Genomic DNA, 18,466 nt, shown 5'->3' on the forward strand with positions numbered 1-18,466 from the left:
TTGAAACCATAAAATAAGATTGTAAAACTGGCTACATAAAATTGTAAAAACTTCTACACAGCTTTAAAAGAAGAACAACCAACAAATACTGTTAAAATCGATAACTCCAAAATGTATTTTATCATAGATCAATACTTATAAAAACTAAGCAAATGATGATACCAAAAAAAGCAAGAAAGACATGAAAAGGAATTCAGAGAAAAAGAAATAGGAACAACAAGAACACTTTGTACCTTTCTCATAAGGAAACGCAAGTTAGAGCAAGCTATCAGTTTTCTTTCACTTCTCAGATTTGCAAAGATTAAAAAGTCTGATAACCAGTCGGCAGGGCGTGGGGAAATAGACACTTTTAGAACCAGTTAGTAGGAGAAAAAACTAACACACCCTCATTGGAGGGCAATTGGTGGTCTCCATCAAAGTATAAAACGTCCATGTCTTTTAGCCCAGCTGCCTCATTTTAGCGATTTGTCAACAATCACTAAGTTATCAGCACTCCTAGTGCTTAGTGTATGCCAGGCTGTTACAAACGCCTTCCACACTCGCACATGTTTAGTTCACACAGCTGCAAGTGGATACTGTACTATTGTCATCCCCATTCTACTGTTGGAGAAACTTAAACGATGAATTCACCCACATACACAAAGATAAAGATGCCCAAGTGTTCTCTGTTGCATTGCTTACAATAGCAAAAAGCTACAATTAGCCTTGGTGAGGTGTCTCACACCTGTAATCCCAGTTTTATGGGAAGTGGAGATCAGCAGGATCATGGTTACAGGTCAGTCCTGGTCTGCCACTCCCCCCCCAAAAAAGTTAGTGAGACCCCCATCTCAATCATTAAGCCAGGCTTGGTGCTGCACATCTGTGGTCCCAGCTATGTGGAAGGCCATAGGTAGGACAATAGAGTCTGAAGCCAACTGAGGGCAAAAACTCAAGACCTATTGAAAAATAGAGCAAAAAAGGACTGGCATTTGGAGTGGCTCAAGTAGTAGACCACCTGCTGGCAAGCACAAGGGTCTGAGTTCAAACACCAGTCTCATACACACAAAAAAAGCTAACAGTAACTACCTGTCCATCATCAGGGTCCAAACACACGGCCACATAGCCAAGCGGTGGAACACGGTGAGATGGCAAGGCCTCTAAGAACTTGTTTAGTGAAAAATATCAGATTTCAGAATATAGTATATATTTATATAGTATAATTTTATATGAATTTAGAATTATGTGCACATGCAACCTGTGGATGTGTTTAACCAATGTTGAACAAATAGGAGGATTTCACAAACAGGAGTAGTAAGTCTAAGAAATGGGGGTTGGGATCACGGGACTGGAGAAGAAGTTATTTATTTTTCATTTTCTTTCTGTATGGTTTTAATTCTTTTCATCTAATGTACAATCTTTTAAATTGAATTAAGCAACACCATATGTAAATACTTGGTGGAGTGCCTGGCACACAGAAGGAGTTAAAGGACACTTCTAGAAGGAAGCATGGTCTTGATGGCAGAGGCTGGCCCCTGCCCATGGGTCACCAGGGTTTTCAAGGTTCATGAGAACCCCAAGTGGAGGAAGTTGGGGGAGATTATTGTGGGTGAGAGGACAGACCAGCAGCCTTACAGAAGAGCATAAGGTCCAAATAGCATTAGGATCCCCTCAAACTGCACACGGCCTGCTGGGCTCAGCAGAGGGCTGCTGGGCTCCGGTGGCCATCAAGGCTGCCAGCTTCCAGGCAGCACGGAACTCCTCTCACAGGGTGCTCTGACTCACAACTCCCCCTTTCTCTCAGAGTTCTAGAAAAGTAAAAAGTATCTCCTCTACCTCATTCTTTGCCTGAGCCAAAGAAGGTATAGCTTCTAGAAAGAGAAGGAAATCTAAGGTGCCCAGCACTTTCTCGTTAGAAATGACCTCAATCAAGACTCGCCCACCAGCTGAGGGATAGAGGCCATGCTTGGGGGGGTGGGGGTGGGGGTGGGGGTGGGAAGAAGCCATAGGGCAAGGTGGCCAGGGGAGGGAGCCAGGTGTGAGTAGGGGGAAGTTCAGCAGAAGAGAGGCACTGAGGAGCCTTGCCTGGACCCTCTGGGCTGGCCTGAGCTCCATTCTCCATGACCCCACCTCGCTCAGCCCCCTGGGAGTCTTCACTCTTCTTCAAACACCCCTTCCTGCTCTATTCTTTGCCAAACACGGCAGCTAGCAGGTGAGGGAGCCCTTCCAGGTGGCAGACACGTTTACATCAGCCCCCATAGCTGTGAGGCACAGAAGTAAATTGTGTGTCTCTGCTCCCATGACCCCACTAGCCAGTTCCTGATGCTCTTTGTGTCATGGGGTGAGCAACCATTGCCTCTGCCCAGGGCCACTGGACGTCAGGGCTCTGCTCCAGGTCATCACCATCAGCTGTGACATTTACAGACTTCATGTGTAGCTGGGTCGGGGGGTCGGTCATCTCAGTTACAAGAAAACTGGATTGTTCTGCAAAGGTTGTAACAAAGTCTCTGATCTATTTCAGGTACAGGAATTGTGTTTACACTTACAGAATCCTGCCCAATGAAGATGAAAAATTCACTGTTCAGGTAAGTCCTTTAAATACCTCGGCATCAGAACCTGACTTAAGCTTGCATTGACAGAGAGAGAGTGACGAAGAAGGAGACACGTGTTCCAAGTAGCCTAATGTAAGGCCTGGCGAGGCCTGTCCTTCTCCCCAAAGCCCATGGCATGGCCTGGTGGTAAATGGTGGTGCTCCAAAGTGACTCTACTCGATGACTTGATGGAGCAGGCGTGCCAGGGACCATTGGTGTCCATGGGCCTGAAAAATGACATTGTGGTGAGGAAGGATGCCCGGGGATGAAGGGAAAGTCCTAGGCTTGTTTGTTTTCTTCCCCCACTCTCCCAAATGAGTGGTGTAAGTGGCCCAGGAAGTAGCGAAGGGATGTGAACTTGCAGAAAGTCTAGATTAGGATGAAACAGCAGGTACCTTCCAACGTGAAGCACTCTCTGCCTACCGCTGATGCTCATGGAATCTGATTTCACCATGTGAAGTCTAACTGTGCTAAACTTGCAGTTGAATTTAAAAAAAAAAAATCAGCTGCACCAACCCAAGCCTGGGAAGACCCGCCTTAAGCACAGTTTGCGGGACTTTGTTTGACCACAATGAGTGGCACCAGAATGATGTGGAGTTAGGGAAGCTATTTTTATCTGGCTGCATTAAGAAAACATGGGGGTTAGAAGAAATGTCCTCAGGTTAGTGTGTGAGTTGCTAAGTGCTTGGGGATCATCTGAACAGAGCAGCCAGGACAGACAAGGACACCATGTCACAGAGGAGCAGTGACGAAGTCTGCAGGGTTTAGTTGAAAAGAAAGTGGAAGTAGCAGGGGAGAGGCAGAGCCCTATTGCCACCTCCTAAAACTTGAAGGGAATGATTCATTTTTTAGGAAGAAATGGTAGATACAGAGCCGAGCACGGGAAGGTCCCTGGGGACAAAATCCCCAATAATGTGTCAAGAGGGAGAACTTATGTTGAGCAGAGTGCCTCTCTGGTAACCAAATATGGAGACCAAAGGAAATCACTTCCACCAGCCACCTGCTCCAAAGCGTGAAACCCTAAGGGGCTTGATCCAGCCTAGGAGTCATGGAGCTACATTCTGGGGGGGGCTGTCTGCTCCCTCGGGGCTTCCATAGGAAAGCAAGTTTGGGCTCAAGCAGAATTGCTCCACCTGATAGCAGTCAAGCTGAGCCTTGCTCTGCCTTCTGGCTTCTTCCCACCTGTGCGTCTGCACCAGTATCTAAGAAGGATCCACTGGAAGTTGGCTGCTTAGTCTGGGATGCCTCCCTGTCTTGGCCTGGTCAAGTCACCAGGACAGGTGTCAGCACACTTGGGTAGGACTATCTTTTCAAGTATTTGGCAGCTGTTTGTCACTGGGATGTTTTCTCTGATGTGGGCTCCTCACCTTCTAGGAACTTGGAGGGCCCAGGGGAAGCCTGCTAGGGGTGGGCAGTAGGCCTCAAGTGGTGTCTACCATTTTGTTGAAGTCTAGGACTGCATGAACTTTCCCAGATGGGTTGGTGTTCTTCCTAGGTGGTTTCTGAGAGAAGTCTCTATTCTCTTAGTTAAAAGTTGGTCGTCAACGCCTTTGATCTTTTTTCCCCTGTGGTTTCTTCTATTCCTTCAAAGTGAAGAAGACTTTAAATATGACTGGAAAAGACGTGACTTTGTGGCTTCTTGTGTAGGGTTTGTACCCACGGCTTATAAATGTATAGACTGTGTCTGGAGTCTGTGTCCCTCTAGTCTTCACACTCTTGCTGCGGTGGCTTCCTGTGACGCTGGGAATCGTCACAGTCCTACCTCAGCAGGCTTTGGGGTTGCAAAGACTAAAGACTCACTCAGAGTAACTCACGTAAGGGGCAGTGTGGGGGGAAAGGCCACCCAGGAACCCAGGGCTTGGGACCAGAGTAGCTTGGGGCCCCGGCCTGGGTTCCACCCCCGTGACTCAGCTCCTCTCTGCGGTTTGCCCTTCCCCTCCCAACAGGCTCCCTTCTCAGGTCACAGTCCCCAGAGGGTGTCTGATTGGCTTTGCCCCTAACGGCTTTCTCTGCCTGGGCGGTTCAGAGGTCACTGGTCTATGTGTGGCTTGGCCATCTGGAAACAGGTGCCTGCCCAATACTGGGAGGTGGGGTCAGTAGGAGCCCCCTAGGGCCATCTCAGTCATGGTAGTTTCATAAAAGAGATGAGGCCTCGCTGGACACATCTGTGTCTAATGTGGCACCTGCCCTATGAGCTCTTTGGTAGCTGACACCAGATAATTAAGGGACAGGGAGCCATGGGCATAGGTGGTCTAAGGAAATTTCCATCTGTATGTCTTACGGGTGGAAACTACCTGCTACAAAATACACCTCCTAAAATAAATGGTAGCAGGTGTCGGCTGGGGACCTGATGAATGCTCTCACCCAATTGAGCCAAGTCAGAGTCTGCTGAGGAACCCGTTAGTTAATGATCGCTTCTTATTTTAACTCAAGTTCCTCTTTTCATGTTGAGGCACAATGTCACACTTCCCTGGGCTTAGCCACAGTTTCTGAATAACTCATTCCTTATACCTGAGTAAGGTGTAAGCAGAATAAGAGGCTCCCCCCAAAAAAGCAGCTGACCAGAAACATTGCCAGGTGAAGCAATGTGAGAGGTTCAGTTATCTTGGCTCCTCTCAAGGGGGCTTCGTGTGCATACCAAAGAGACACCCCATCTTTGTTCTTTGCTGAGCAGCTGCAAATAGTCAGTTCATACCCCATGGCCTATGATGGCCCCATCGGTCAGAGGGAGGCAGGACTCATTTTCTCTCAACTCCATCTTTTGTGAACTTACAGAGTCTGAGATGGGAAGGAAGGATGCAGACAGAAATTTCATCCAATCCTCCTGTTTTACACATGAATATTGCTGAGACCTGCAAATGTTGGGGCTCACAGCCCCATCCCCAAGCTAAGCCTTTTTACCCCTCATCGCTAGAATGTGTTTCCACACCCGGCTGAGCGCTGAACCTCCGGGCAAGGTCAGGCCCAGGGCTCTTCCCTGAGGTGTGGGAGGCAGGGCTGTGGCCTCTCAGCAAGCTTGGCCCTTTTCCTTCACCCAGTGAGAGATGGCATTGGATCACGAATGGCACTTGGTCCCTGTGGTAAGCCAGCCAAGTTCCTGGAAGCAAAACAGATGCCTGTCCCAGCTGGGGGGCAGGTGCAATCCAGGTTTTGCAGCCATGTGGCCTTGACAGGGCCTGCTGGGAAATGCTGTTGAAAAGTGGAATCTCCCACCTGCGTTCTCTGCTGTGGTCAGGATTCTGTGAAGACAGTGGAGGTGGAATCCCCTCCCACTTGGGGAACTGTGTACATGGGGACCGTCCTCATTTCTAGGGAAAGGGGAGACATAAACCCAACAGCATTGGGTTAACATTCAACTCATTAACATCCATTAACGAGTGTAAATCTACTAATGAGGTAGGGGCAGAAAGGAAAAATGGAAGAAAATGAGGTGAAAAAAAAGAGTGCAAACAAGAGAAGAGACATGAGAGAGAAAGGACGAAGAAAAATTGGGGGAAGAAAGAGGAAGGCTATAGGTTAGGTGGGGGGGGGGTTGACAGAAGGAAAAGGATGGGGTGGGGCAAGGAGACAGCAGAGGAAGCAGTGGAAGAAGAGGGAGATGAGGTGTTCTAGAAGATTCTAGGCAGTACTGAGGTGTGGCGGTAAGAGGCCAAATTCTGTGGAGACTGCCAACCCTTGGCTCTGCTCTGTGGGCTGTGAACTCCATGTCTGCAGTGACCCCACAAGCCTGGGGCATTGTGAAGCAGGTCCTCAGACTGGGAGAACCTTCTAGACTAGAGCCTGTCCTGCCATCCTCAGTGTTCTGAGTGCTGTGTGAGGCCAGAGGAAAGCAGGACACCCAGCCCCTCAGGCCCCAGGTTCCCACACTCAGAGAGGTTTCTTGTAAAGCCCAGACTCCTTTTCTGGGCTGGAAAGGGAAGTGACTCTCCCTCAGGGAAGTGGCACCTATCTTGGGCCGATGACTACAGAGTGAGCTGTTGGACTGCCGCCTCCTTTTTGAAATGACCCTGCTCCCTGGGAGTCTGAGGGGGACAAACAGTCCTGGCAAGCATTTGCAGCATGACCAAGGGAGAGGCCATCGGGCTCTGAGCCTTCAGATGTATCCCATCCATGGCTGCCCCAAGCCAGGGCCTCGACTGAAGTGAACAGAACCCTTTGGCTCCATCCCGCACTCCGCCACCTCAGCCCCACTCCCTTCCTGACACTCTTCCTACTAAGAAAGGCAGAAAATAAACGCTGCTCCTGACCCATCAGGTGGACACTCTCTGTGTAGCCAGGCTATGGACGGGGAGCCCTCAGGGTTGGTGTCCATGAAGGGGGAATTGGAGATGATCTCGCTGAGAGCCTCTTAGCTTCCTCATCCTCAGTGTAGAGGAAAAACCCACTGGTTGAAGCCATTGGAGAGCCCTGGAGTTGAGACTCATGACTCAAGTTTCTGGTCCCAGTTGGTGGCTGGTGTGTTGCTCTGGGTAGCACAAATTCTGATGAGGGAAACACAACAACCTTCTAGAAGCTGTCCTGTCACAAGCGTCCGGGCGGGTGAACAGTTGAGTCGTTGTTATTAAACTCAGGAAGTGAGTGGCAGCTGTTATTGTTCTGAGTGGTCACCAAGTGAAGTCAAGATTCCGTCTGAGCTGCTGGGCAGAGGATGTAGCTTGAACACACACTTCCTGAAGTTTCTCCAGGAGGGGTGCTGCATGGGCTCAGGCGACAGAAGCTAGTTCTGCCAGGACCCCCAGCCACATGGTCCCCTCGGGGTCTCTTTATGTCATGACTGCCACAATCTAGGAGCCTGCTTTTTTCTTTTTTTTTTTGTTGTTGTTGTTTTTTTGGCTGCTGCTGAACACAGACAGATCTGTTTCCTAAGCCTCTGAATACCTCAAAACATCTTGTATGCCTTTGTGTTGGAAAGGGAACTGGATGGATATAAAATTCTTGGGACCAAGTTTTCCTTCAACATTCCCTAGAGATATTGTTGTTCCCCTGCCTTCTAGAATTCAGGATTACAAAGAATCCCACACACAATCCAAGGCCAGCCTTGTACTGGTGCCCATAGATGAAACAGGTTTTGTGTTTCTGCTTTGAAGCTGGGGACTTCTTTTCTTTTCCACTCATGTCATTCTCCTTCCAGTGATAACATTTGGACTGTGTCTAACTTGTTCACTCTGCAAACGTAGATCTCTTATTGACTCAAAAGGCTTTTCTTCCATTTAGTGTTTTTAATGCCAGCTTGTGTGGTGTCTTTCTCAGAAAAGCCAGGTGTCACCTCATTTGCTAGCCTTCTGGAGTACCTATACCCTCGGGACCAAGCAAACCCCTACCCGCTTCTCCTGTGTGGCTACAGGAGTTCTAATTCATTTCCAGATATTTTGGAGAATTCTGGAAAGAGTATTCATGCTGTTTGTCATCTCTACCTCCAAATGACTGTCTTCATTTTTATCCCTTCCCCCAGCTATCTTGTTTCTGCTTCTCTGCTTCTTCATGTTCCAGAGCCTTCTGATCTACCTTGCTCTAAGATGTCAGGCTTATTTCCTTTCTTTGTTGCCCCAAATAGCACAGGGCTGATATAAACTTGTGTTGTGTAGTTGATGGGTTTAGACCAGGGAATAGGATGCAACTGTTACCAAGGAGATGTGAAGGGAAGTAAGTGTTTCACAGTGCTTCTAGTAGGTCTTTGTCTTAGAAATAGGCAGAAGGATGAAACAGTCCAGAGCTGTAGCTTCTGCTGCCATCTTGCAATCATGAGAAGAGGTAGGAGGATGACAGAGCAGAAAGACAAAATGAACCTGGGAAGGGAAGATGCTATTGAATTAGCAGAACAGAATTAACCAGGCTGGGAGCTTCCCTGCCTCTTCACTTCCTATTTTGTCAGATAATGAATTTCTTTTTGTTCTAATAGTTGAGTTACAGTTTTCTGTTACCTGTAGCTAAAAGCTGACATACAAAGGTTAGGACCATCCTCAAGGAAATTCAAAGGAGAAGATGCATCAAAATCGTTTCACTGCATCAAAATCCCACAAGCCATGATGTGACACAAATAGTCCCAGATATGCCCCTTTCCTAGGCCATGTCCCCCATTCTGCTGCCCTGGCCCCACCCAGACGTTCCTAAGGACTTGTTTGGTGTCAAGCATTCTTGGACTCAATATACTTTCCTCCACCTCTAACCCAGAAAAAGCACAAAACCCCATCAATACGCTAGCAATCTCTGTGCCCTGGGGAGGCATTGTGGTGTCTTGCTCTTTGCAGAATGACTTAGCTTCTTCTCTCAGCTTTGTCCTTGGAGATCAGGGGCCACTTAGAGTTGTACCAAAGAGCAGACGGTCCTTCCTCTAAGGAAACACCCCTCCTCCAGAGATGCCGGACTTTATCACTCCATAGAAACAGTCATTCTACCCACTCCTGTCACTCCATGGCCCTTAACGTACCCTCCTTTATCTTCTTTGGGGACTTGTAACTAGCTAACTTTCTATTGTTGTCACTCATTTATTCATTGTCTATCCTGGAACTCTTCCTAACATGAGGTGAATGCTTAGTAAGTACTGAATGGGGGGAATTTAGGCTGCTGGCACCTTAGGAGGACAGAGACAGTTGTGGGTCTCAATGCAGTGGTTTGTGTGGCTCCTGCTGTGGTCAGCATCCATAACTCGAGTCTCCCCAGTATCCACCACACCCATCGGCTCCTGGCACGTGCTTTTCTTTCCTGCATTCTGGGAAAGTTCTCTTCCCACAGACTCACTTCTGCGGTAGCTCCCACCACTGGGTTTAATTTCAGTCCTGAGTTGTTCATTTGGTGGTAATCCTGTCTCACCTGGCTGACCTCCCTGTTGTCTGTTCTTCTTTTTCCTTCTCTTGTGGCTTCTCACTCCCAGGTAAGTCACCATGGTTTGCTTTGTGACATCTATGTGGAGAGGTTGCTGGGTTCTGCCCAGGTGCTCCTGCAGTGGCATTTCAGAGGAGAGTCCTGGTTCCCTCTGGTATGGTGTTGACCCTCCCAAGCCTCTGTTTCCCCATCAACAGTGGAGTCACCCCAGCACTGCCCTCCCTTGGGGGTTTGAGGACCAAAACAGATAGTTTACGTAAAGCATGGAGCCCAATGCCTGACATGGGACACAACAAGGATTGGTTTCATTTTGTTTTGTTTTTGGTGGGACTGGGGTTTGAACTTGGGACTTTGCTTTTGCAAAGCAGGTACTCTACTGCTTGAGCCATACCTCCAGTCCATTTTGCTCTGGTTATTTTGGAGATAGAGTTCTCACAAACTATTTGCCCTGGCTGGCCTCAAACCATGATTCTCCCAATCTCAGCCTCCCAAGTAGCTAGGATTACTGGTGTGAGCCACCAGTGTCCAGCTAACAATAATTGTTTTAAAATAATGAGCCAGGCAGGTGTGGCGTGACCCAGACAACCACCCAGGCCTGCTTGGGACATGGCTGGAGACACTGGGTGCAGGAGAGGGAGACAGAGCTGAGACTTGGGGACACAAAAGCCTGGTGAGTCTGGATGGGTTTGATCAGGGTGTATTGTAAGCACATATGGAAACATGGCAATGAAACCCTCATGCAACACATATATGCTAATAAAAAAAAAAAAGACTCAAGAGCCCTGGGACGGGCAGTAAGACCATCTACAAGGGACTTGAGTGAATGCCGCAGGCAGCCAGGGGTCCTGACTGTCCTCTGATTTTGGCCCAGGAGCAAAAGGAGGACCCTAGATCTTATCCACATTGGGACCCCCTCCAGAGCAAGGTTGTCCTGCCCCTGCCTGCTGGGGGCCATATCACCTCAATTTGAAGGCCTGGGGAAGACAGAGGCAGGAGGCAGGGGCAAGGCTGGTTACTGGGGAGAGAAGGTTGCCATCACCCATCAGGGCCTAGCTCATCATTCCTTTCTACCTCCGCTCCCATTTATTGACCCCTCAGCAGGAGTCAGGCTCTTATATATTCTTTGATCCTAGGAGGAAGATTGCTATTATTCCAATTCTAAATTTAGGGAAACAAAGGATCAGATCCAAACAATAGATTCAGTGGTTCTCTGCTCCCAGGATAACACTTTGCTTGGTTCATAAAACTAGGAAGTGATGGATTGAGGACCTGCCACGCTGTGTCTCATGGGGTCAGGTGCTCCCAACCTCCTTGACATGGCCCTTAGCTTTGGAGGGACCCCATGGCCTGGGGTTGGGCCAGAAGGCAAACATCACATCCAGTTTGTGTGGCTGCTGGCCTTTGCTTCACAACCACCCAAGTCTGGCCCCAGCTATGGACCCACTGGGATTTTCAGGTATTTGAGCCATAAACTTTCTAGAACAAGGTCCAAGATGGCCCAACTGTTATGCTGAGTTCAGTTGGTGTTATGGCCATATGTTCCCATGAGGGTCCTTAGGGGTCAGGAAGAGTCAGCTTTGAGATTCCTGCCAGCCCACTCATTCATTCATTCATCCATTCAACAAATATTATCCCATTGTTTTGGGGCTTTTTTTTTTTTTTTTTTTTGGTGGTACTGGGTTTGAACGCAGGACCTTAGGCTTACTAGGCAGGTGCTCTGCTGCTTCAGCCACTCCACCAGTCCATTCAGTAAATGTTAATTGGGAACTAGGGGTACAAGGTCAACCTCACAGATTGTTCTTCTTCTTGAGCTCTTCGGCCTAGAAACCAGTTGTGAAGCAGTTTCCAAGATGATTTTCATATCTTTTTATTTTAATTTTTTTTGAGACAGGGTTGTACTATGTTGCCCAGGCTGGCCTCGAACTTACTATGACATGTTTATATATCTTCAAGTAGAGGCGTTTCGGGAAACTTCTGTAGTGAATGCAGCTCTCTTTCAATGGGCGGAAATCAATGGCCAGGAAGGGCCTTAGAAAAGCCTCCTGGGAAGCCTGCTTCCTTCTCCCATGCTCCCTAAATACTTCCTTCGTTCCCCTGCCATGGAGGTGGAAGTTGATCCTGTGTCTGTCTCCCCTGAGCTGTGGGTGCCTCAGAAACACGGGTGAGGGGCTCGCTGGCCTCTACTTGACATAGGACAGCGGTTTCCTGATCTTCCATGGAAGGAAAGGCTCAAGTGAACTTGGTTTCATTTCAGGGTGCTGCTTCTCCTTACTCCTTGGTGTCCACAAAGCCTCTCTGAGCTCACCTTCACCCCCTGCTCATGACAGAGGTGTGTTTCCTTTGGAGCAGTTCTCCCCCAAATATTGAATTACTTAGGAGGTTTTTTACAGAGATTAGTGCGTTCCCAAACCCCTTCCTTTCTGCTCTCTCTGACTGTCCAAGTGAAGAAACCCTGGGAGGCTGACAGCCCAGAGCGTCCACTCCATGTCTTATCACATTTATGCCTGTGTATGGCTGGAGGAGCCAGTCAAGTCCTGAAAATGGAGAAATGTGTTTCCCCAAGTCCAAATGTCTATTAAGATTCTATAGGGCTGCTGAAGTGGTTGAAGTGCTGGAGAGCCTACCTAGCAAGAACATGGCCCTGAGTTCAAACTCTAGAACCACAAAACAAAAAAAAAGAAAAAAGAAAAAAGTCCTATGAAGATCTGGGTGTCATGGCACATCCTTGTAATCCCAGCATTCAGGAAGTGGAGGCAAGAGGATTTTTAGTTTTGGCCAGCAGCCTGGCTACATAAGGATCCTGTATCAAAAAAAAAAGAACAACAACAAAAACCACCTCACACTGAAACAAGGATAGAACACAAAGACACAATCCCAGCCTTTACATAAAGAAGACAGACACTCAAATGCATAGATTAAAGATTACTCAGAAGTCTGCAAGAAAGATATCAATGTCTACTTGGGGATCCAAACAATAGAATGGCTGTCTGCTTCCAGGACGGCTTTGAAGAGATGTTAGTCCTATTGACACGAAGCTCCTTCCTGCCCCAGGATCTTTGCATTTCTCACCCTCTGCCCAGGAACCTGTCCTCCAGATCCCTACAGGGCTGGCCTCCCCATCTAACACCTCTGCCCCAGCAGTGGCTCTCCACGCTCCTGTTCTGCTTTTCTACATAGCACTTATCACTGTCAGCAGCAGTACTACTTTCCTCTCACTTCTATAACTTAGTGGTTTAAAATAACACGGATTTGTTCTCTTGTAGTTCTGGAGATCAGAAGTCCAAAATGGCCCTCACTGGCTGGGCCGAAATCAAGGTGTGGACAGAGCTGTACCTCTTCTGGAGGCTCCAGGAAAAAGCAGCTTTTCTTGCCTTTGCCCGTGCCTAGGGGCGCCCTGCATTCCTTGGCTCGCAGTCCCTCTCTCCATTCTCAAAGTCAGCAATGGCGATCAAGGCTGCCTCATGGTTCCAGAGCTTCGGTTCTGACTCTTCCTCCCCTTTTCTGTTAGATTGGGACCACCTGAATAATTCAGGCTCAGTTTCCCATCTCATGGTCAGTACATCAGCAGCCTAACCACCCTGCCATATGACATTGCATATTCATGGGTTCTGGGGCTCAGGACATGAGCTTCTAATGGGGTAAGATGGCAAGGCCATTGCTCTACCCATCAGAGCAACTGCCTTTTTTATTTACCCACTCACTTGTTATCTGTCTCCACTGCGAAAGCAGAGGACCCTCGGGAGCCAGGACCATGTCTGTCTTGCTCTGCTCTACGGGCACCTCAAGCAAAGACCCCTGGCACCTGGTGCTCAAGTAAATATTTGCTAAATAACTGAGAAAGTGGGGTAAATTGGGGACATGAGCAATCTCTATGCCTCTAGCTCTAAAAGGAGGGCGATGTAGTAGAGACCAGACTGTTCTAACTTCGTATGACTCGTTTCCTATCCGTGTTAACCAAGGTTCCCGATGTGGAGGTGTTTGGGCCGTGTCTTGTCTGCTCTGCAGTGGGAGTGGCAAGGCTCTGCAGGTGCTGCTGGGCCTGGGGCTGAGTGAGGGTGCTGGAGCGTTTGGGGGCCCTGTGCAGAGTTAATCAGGTTACTGCACCAGGCTGTAGCTCCCCTGAGGCAGCATCTCTGTAGGCTGGCTTCTGGGGCTGAGCACAAGGCACAGACCTGCCAGCTGTCAGTCATGTCCCCCAGAGGAACTCCAAAGTTTTACAAAAGAAAATGGCTGGAAAGAAGAAGAGCTCAGAGATGTGGAATTCAGGAAAAAATGTGCCATGTCCTAGGCTCCAGCAATGGGGAGAGAGAGGCTGCTGGCATTCCCAGACCATGGGAACCACGGCTTTTGAAATGTAACAATTAGTGCGGGTTTTTGGTATTGACAAGCCTGTAGAACTATAAATGTCATCTATACCCAAGCAGGGACAAAAGAAGTGTGGTTGCACTCTTGCAGAGGAGGACTTTAAATTAAACCAAGTTGCATTTTTTTTTTGGTGATGCTAGTGATGGAATCCATGGCCTTCTGCATGCTAGGCGAGTGCAGTACCAGCAAGCGCCCTCCATCCCCTAAGGTGCATCTTAAAGTCAGGACCTTTGCTTGAGTGGGAAGGAAAGGGGGAGCGGAAACAGTAAATAGATGAGCTTCCCTAATTGCAGGTGGCAGAGAAAAAAGACCTTTTCTGTGTTTTGTTTTGTTTTTGCGGTACTGGATTTGAACTTGGGGCCTTGCACTTGCTAGGAGTGGTAACTTGAGCCACAACTCCAGCCCTTTTTGCTTTAGTTACTTTTCAGGTAGAGTCTCATGTCTTTGCCAGGGGCTGGCCTCATTGTGATCCTCTTACCTACGCATCCACCCATCTAGCTGGGGTTACTGGTGTGCCACCATGCCTGGCCAGGAAAGATCATTTTAAAGGCAAATGTTGACTACTGGAGGTGGACCAGGATTGAACAGTCTCAACAGCATCCCTGTCTTCCCTCACCTTCCACTCACTCTTCCACCTTGAGGCAGAGTGAGCCAGGACAGAGGAGCGGTGCCTGCTGGGCCCATTATCTCTGGCTCCCTGGTATCAGGCGTGCCTCCTCCTCTCCACCCATGCTTTGCTGCAAGTACATTCCTGCTGATGAATGAGGGCCTGGGTAGAAAAAATCTTGTCCCCAGCATGAAACTGGCTACCCAGGAAGAAGCTGAAAAAGCAACTAACCAGCCAGAGAGAAATGGAGACATCAGTAGACTTGCAGTCTGAGGGCCTCACAGCCCAACAGAACGCTAAATTCCTCTCTGGCCTAACTTTTCTTTTCTTTCTATTTTTGTACTGAGAAGGATTGTTGCAGGTCAATAGTTGTTATCTCGGTGTTTTTCTCTGAGGAAAGTAATAATCTAGGGTAAAGACGTTCAAATCGAAAATGCGAGAGACAAGTAAAATCTCCTGGCATTGAGGAACATGTCCCTTCTGGGGAAACTATCAATTTAATATGTTTCTCAAAAAATTGACTTCAGAGGCAGTCATGTATTTGGCACCTTAAAAATAGTGTTCAAGGTTTCACTCTACACACATTGAGTGCTCACGGAGGCATGCATTAAAGCTCGACAGTTCTCTGGCATTTGGGGGGTGGATTTGTTGATTGCAAAAACTGGCAATCAACAGTCTGGTGCCTGGTCAGCTGGAGCGAGTGGTGTCCAATTTTAAGTCTCCTTAAGAGGGACTGAGAGGAGCTGGCGGAGTGGTTCAAGTGGTAGAGGACCTGCCTAGCACGTCTGAGGCCCTGAGTTCAAACCCCAGTATGGGCAAAAAAAAAAAAAAAAAAAAGTTACTAAGAATGTTCCCTAGGAACAGAAGGTACAAGCTGAGTATCCCTTACACCAAATGTTTGAGGCCAGAAATGGTTTTGGATTTAGGATTTTTTTTCAGATTTTGGAATATTCAACTATCCAAAATGAGGTATTTCAGGGATGGGACCCAAATCTAAATGTGAAATTCATTTCTGCTTCATGTCTACCTTAGACACCTAGCCCAAAGGTAGTTGAATTTGATATTTTCAGTGTGCCTGTGTTTTGACTGCCACCTGTCAGATGCGATCAGGTGTGGAATTTTCCACTTGTGGTGTGATGTTGGCACTCACAGGATTTTGGATTTTGGAGTGTTTCAGGTTTGGGGTTTTTGGATTAGGGATGCTCCTCCTGTGGTAGTAATGTAGCAACAGCACCGACTGTTTGAGTCCCTGTGACGTGGAGCTGGCCCCAGCCCCCCCCCCCCCCCCCCCCCCCCCGCACGCTCCCATTGCTGCTCCGACTTTGACGGCAGGCCACACTCCTTGAGAAGACCCCACCTCAGTGTCTCCTAAGCACCCTCCTTTTCCTTTCATATATGTATTCACCTTTGTAAATCTTTTCTTGTGAATTGCCTGTCATGAATTATGTTTTTATCAATATCTTTCCTTTAAAAAGTCTTTCTAATTAAAAAAAAAAGCCCTGCATATGCCTGATAAATTAATTTTGGCTAGTTACACTATAAATATTTTCTCCTAGTCTACCATTCTGGTTTCTTTAAAACACTCTCTCTCTCTCTCTCACACACACACACACACACACACACACACAACTTATGATCCATTTTGTTTTGTGAAAATTTGAAGCTTTTAGTTGGCTAAATGTTTTGATTTATGGATTCTGGGTTTTTTGGTTTACTCATCGCAATATTACTTCTCCAGGGAAGATATTATTTTTTATTTTCTAGCACTTTTATAACGTGCTTTTATATTAGTTCTTTATTTTTTTACATTTGGCACAAAATAAGGAATATAATTCCACTCTCTAAATGGACAGCCACATCACAGATTAAATAGTCCACCCTTCCCCATTGGCTCCCAATGCTATCACACCATATGTTAATTTCCCACTGAGTCCTAATCTGATTTTGGACTCTGCGTTCTGTGGCACTGATTGATTAATCTGTTCTTGCATAATCTTCAATTAGTGTGACTTTATTGTGTTTTCCTATCTGGTGACTTGCTTCTTGTTCTCTTTATTCCTTGTTCTACACCAATGTTCTTTTCAAAGTGGGTTTTATAATCGGCTTGTCAAGTTCCCTGAAAATTCCTGTTGGGATCTTGTGGAATTACGTTGCATTTATAAATTAATTTGAAGACCCTTAGCCTTAGAACACTGAGAGCTAAGCATGCAGCTCACAGCTACAGCACGTGCTTAGGATCCACAAAGCCCTGAGTTTGATCCCAGCACCCAGACCGAAATGAAAATTGTACAACAAAAAGTCCTTGTATTTGAGATGGTGACTTGTCTTTCCATTCACTCATTTCTCACATCTTTTAAAATTTTTTAAAGTTTTTTGGTAGTACCTTGGGATTGAACTCAGGACCTCACACTTGTTAGGCAGGTGCTCTTCCACTGGAGCCACTCCCTCATCCCTACTTGATGTGGGATATTTTCAAGATAGGGTCTCTCAAACTATTTGCCTAGGGCTGGCTTCAAACCTCGATCCTCCTGAGTAGCTAGGATTACAGGCATGAGCCTCCGGCCTGGCTTCTCACATCTTTTGTGTGCATTCTCATTTAGTTCTTACACCGCCCTGTTATTGCATGTGATGTATTTTAGTCACTTTTGCAAACAGGACTATCCTTTCCCACGGCATTTTCTGATCAGGTTTTGTAGGTATCTACAAAAATTATGGTTTCTGAGGGATGTTCTTAGCTATCTTTCGGAATTCTCTCACTAGTTTTATGTATTTATTTATTTATTGGTGGCACTGGGGGTTGAACTCAGGACTTTGTGCTTGCTAGGCAGGCACTCTACCACTTGAACGCCTCCAGCCCTCTCACTGGTTTTAATTGGTTCCGAATTCCCTCTTGGCTTCTCTCGATCCACGGTCTGTTGAGTGCTCACAATGACAGGCTGGCTTGTTCCTTTCCATATGACTTACTCATGGAGTGGGAGGTGTTCTGAGTTGCATCTCACTGCTGGGATCCCCGTGTAACTATGCAGATCTGTGGCGATGACACTCTTGGTGGCCTTGTTTCTGATTCCTGAGGTTTCTGCTCCAGGAGGAGGCTGCAAATCAAAGCCAGGCGTGAGAAGGAGTGCAGAGAGAAGGGCATCAAGGTGGATGGCCAAAGGGTGAGAAGTGGGTAAGTCAGCAGTTGGCAGGACCTGTGTACAGGCTCCATTCACTGTAGCTGTCTCTTGGATTAGGCTTCACGCTGGGTAAGAGGTCAAAGCCAGATGGCAGGGACTCTCAGATCATGACCCGTGCATCTCTAAATAGTTCTGATCATTTTCAATATGTTCTTCAAACAGGACAAAAATCTGGGATGGGTGTGGTGATTCACACCTGTAATCCTAACTACTCAGGAGGCAGAGCTAGGAGGATCATGGTCTGAGTCTGGCCCAGACAAAAGTGAGAGACCCTATCTAAAAACAAACTAAAGCAAAAAGTATGGCTCAAGTGGTAGAGTGCTTGCCTAGCAAGCACAAGGCCCTGAGTTCAAATCCCAGCACCAAAAATAAAACAAAACAAAAAAACAGGACCGAAATTGTCTCCTCGGAATATCCCCTTCTGGGGCCCAGTTCTCCTCCTCGGGAGACACTTGGATCCCTCAGCTTTTTGGAAAGACTGGCAGATGCCCCTTGAGGTTCGTTCAGGCCAAGCCCTCCAAGTTGCTTCAGCCATTCTTCATGCCCCTCCCTAACCCTGGGCTATCCCAGATCCTCCTCCCTTCCTGGCAAGGCTCAGATTTTAGATTGTCTTTTCCTAGACTCATTGCTAGACCCAGCCTGTTCTTAGACCAGCGAGGTCTACACATTTGAGACGCCTCCTAGCTTGGTCTAGCCACACTGGGAAGCCCACCTCCGGGATCCTACAACAGCACTGGGAACCGATGTCCGGGCTGACCTGAGTGTCTCTGACCTGGCCAGGACTTCACGTGCTTCTCAACAAAAACTCACAAGCCGATGTCACAAAATACCTTGTCAAAATCTACATATGTGAAATCAACAGTGACAAACTAGTGGATGCACGGATAGATTTAGAGCCCTATTTACTTGATACCTGTTTTTGTTTTTAT

General features: G+C 47.5%; 1 protein-coding gene across 1 annotated transcript in view; it reads left to right on the plus strand.

The window, feature by feature from the left end:
- Inpp5d (inositol polyphosphate-5-phosphatase D) overlaps positions 1-18,466 on the plus strand; it is a 127,831-nt gene that overhangs the window by 15,534 nt on the left and 93,831 nt on the right. The window contains exon 2 of the mRNA XM_020178782.2: positions 2,498-2,561. Within this exon, the coding sequence (XP_020034371.2) occupies positions 2,498-2,561 (64 nt within the window). The remainder of the gene's footprint in view (positions 1-2,497; positions 2,562-18,466) is intronic.

This window comes from Castor canadensis, chromosome 4, assembly GCF_047511655.1.
Source record: "Castor canadensis chromosome 4, mCasCan1.hap1v2, whole genome shotgun sequence".
Lineage (NCBI taxonomy): Eukaryota > Metazoa > Chordata > Mammalia > Rodentia > Castoridae > Castor > Castor canadensis.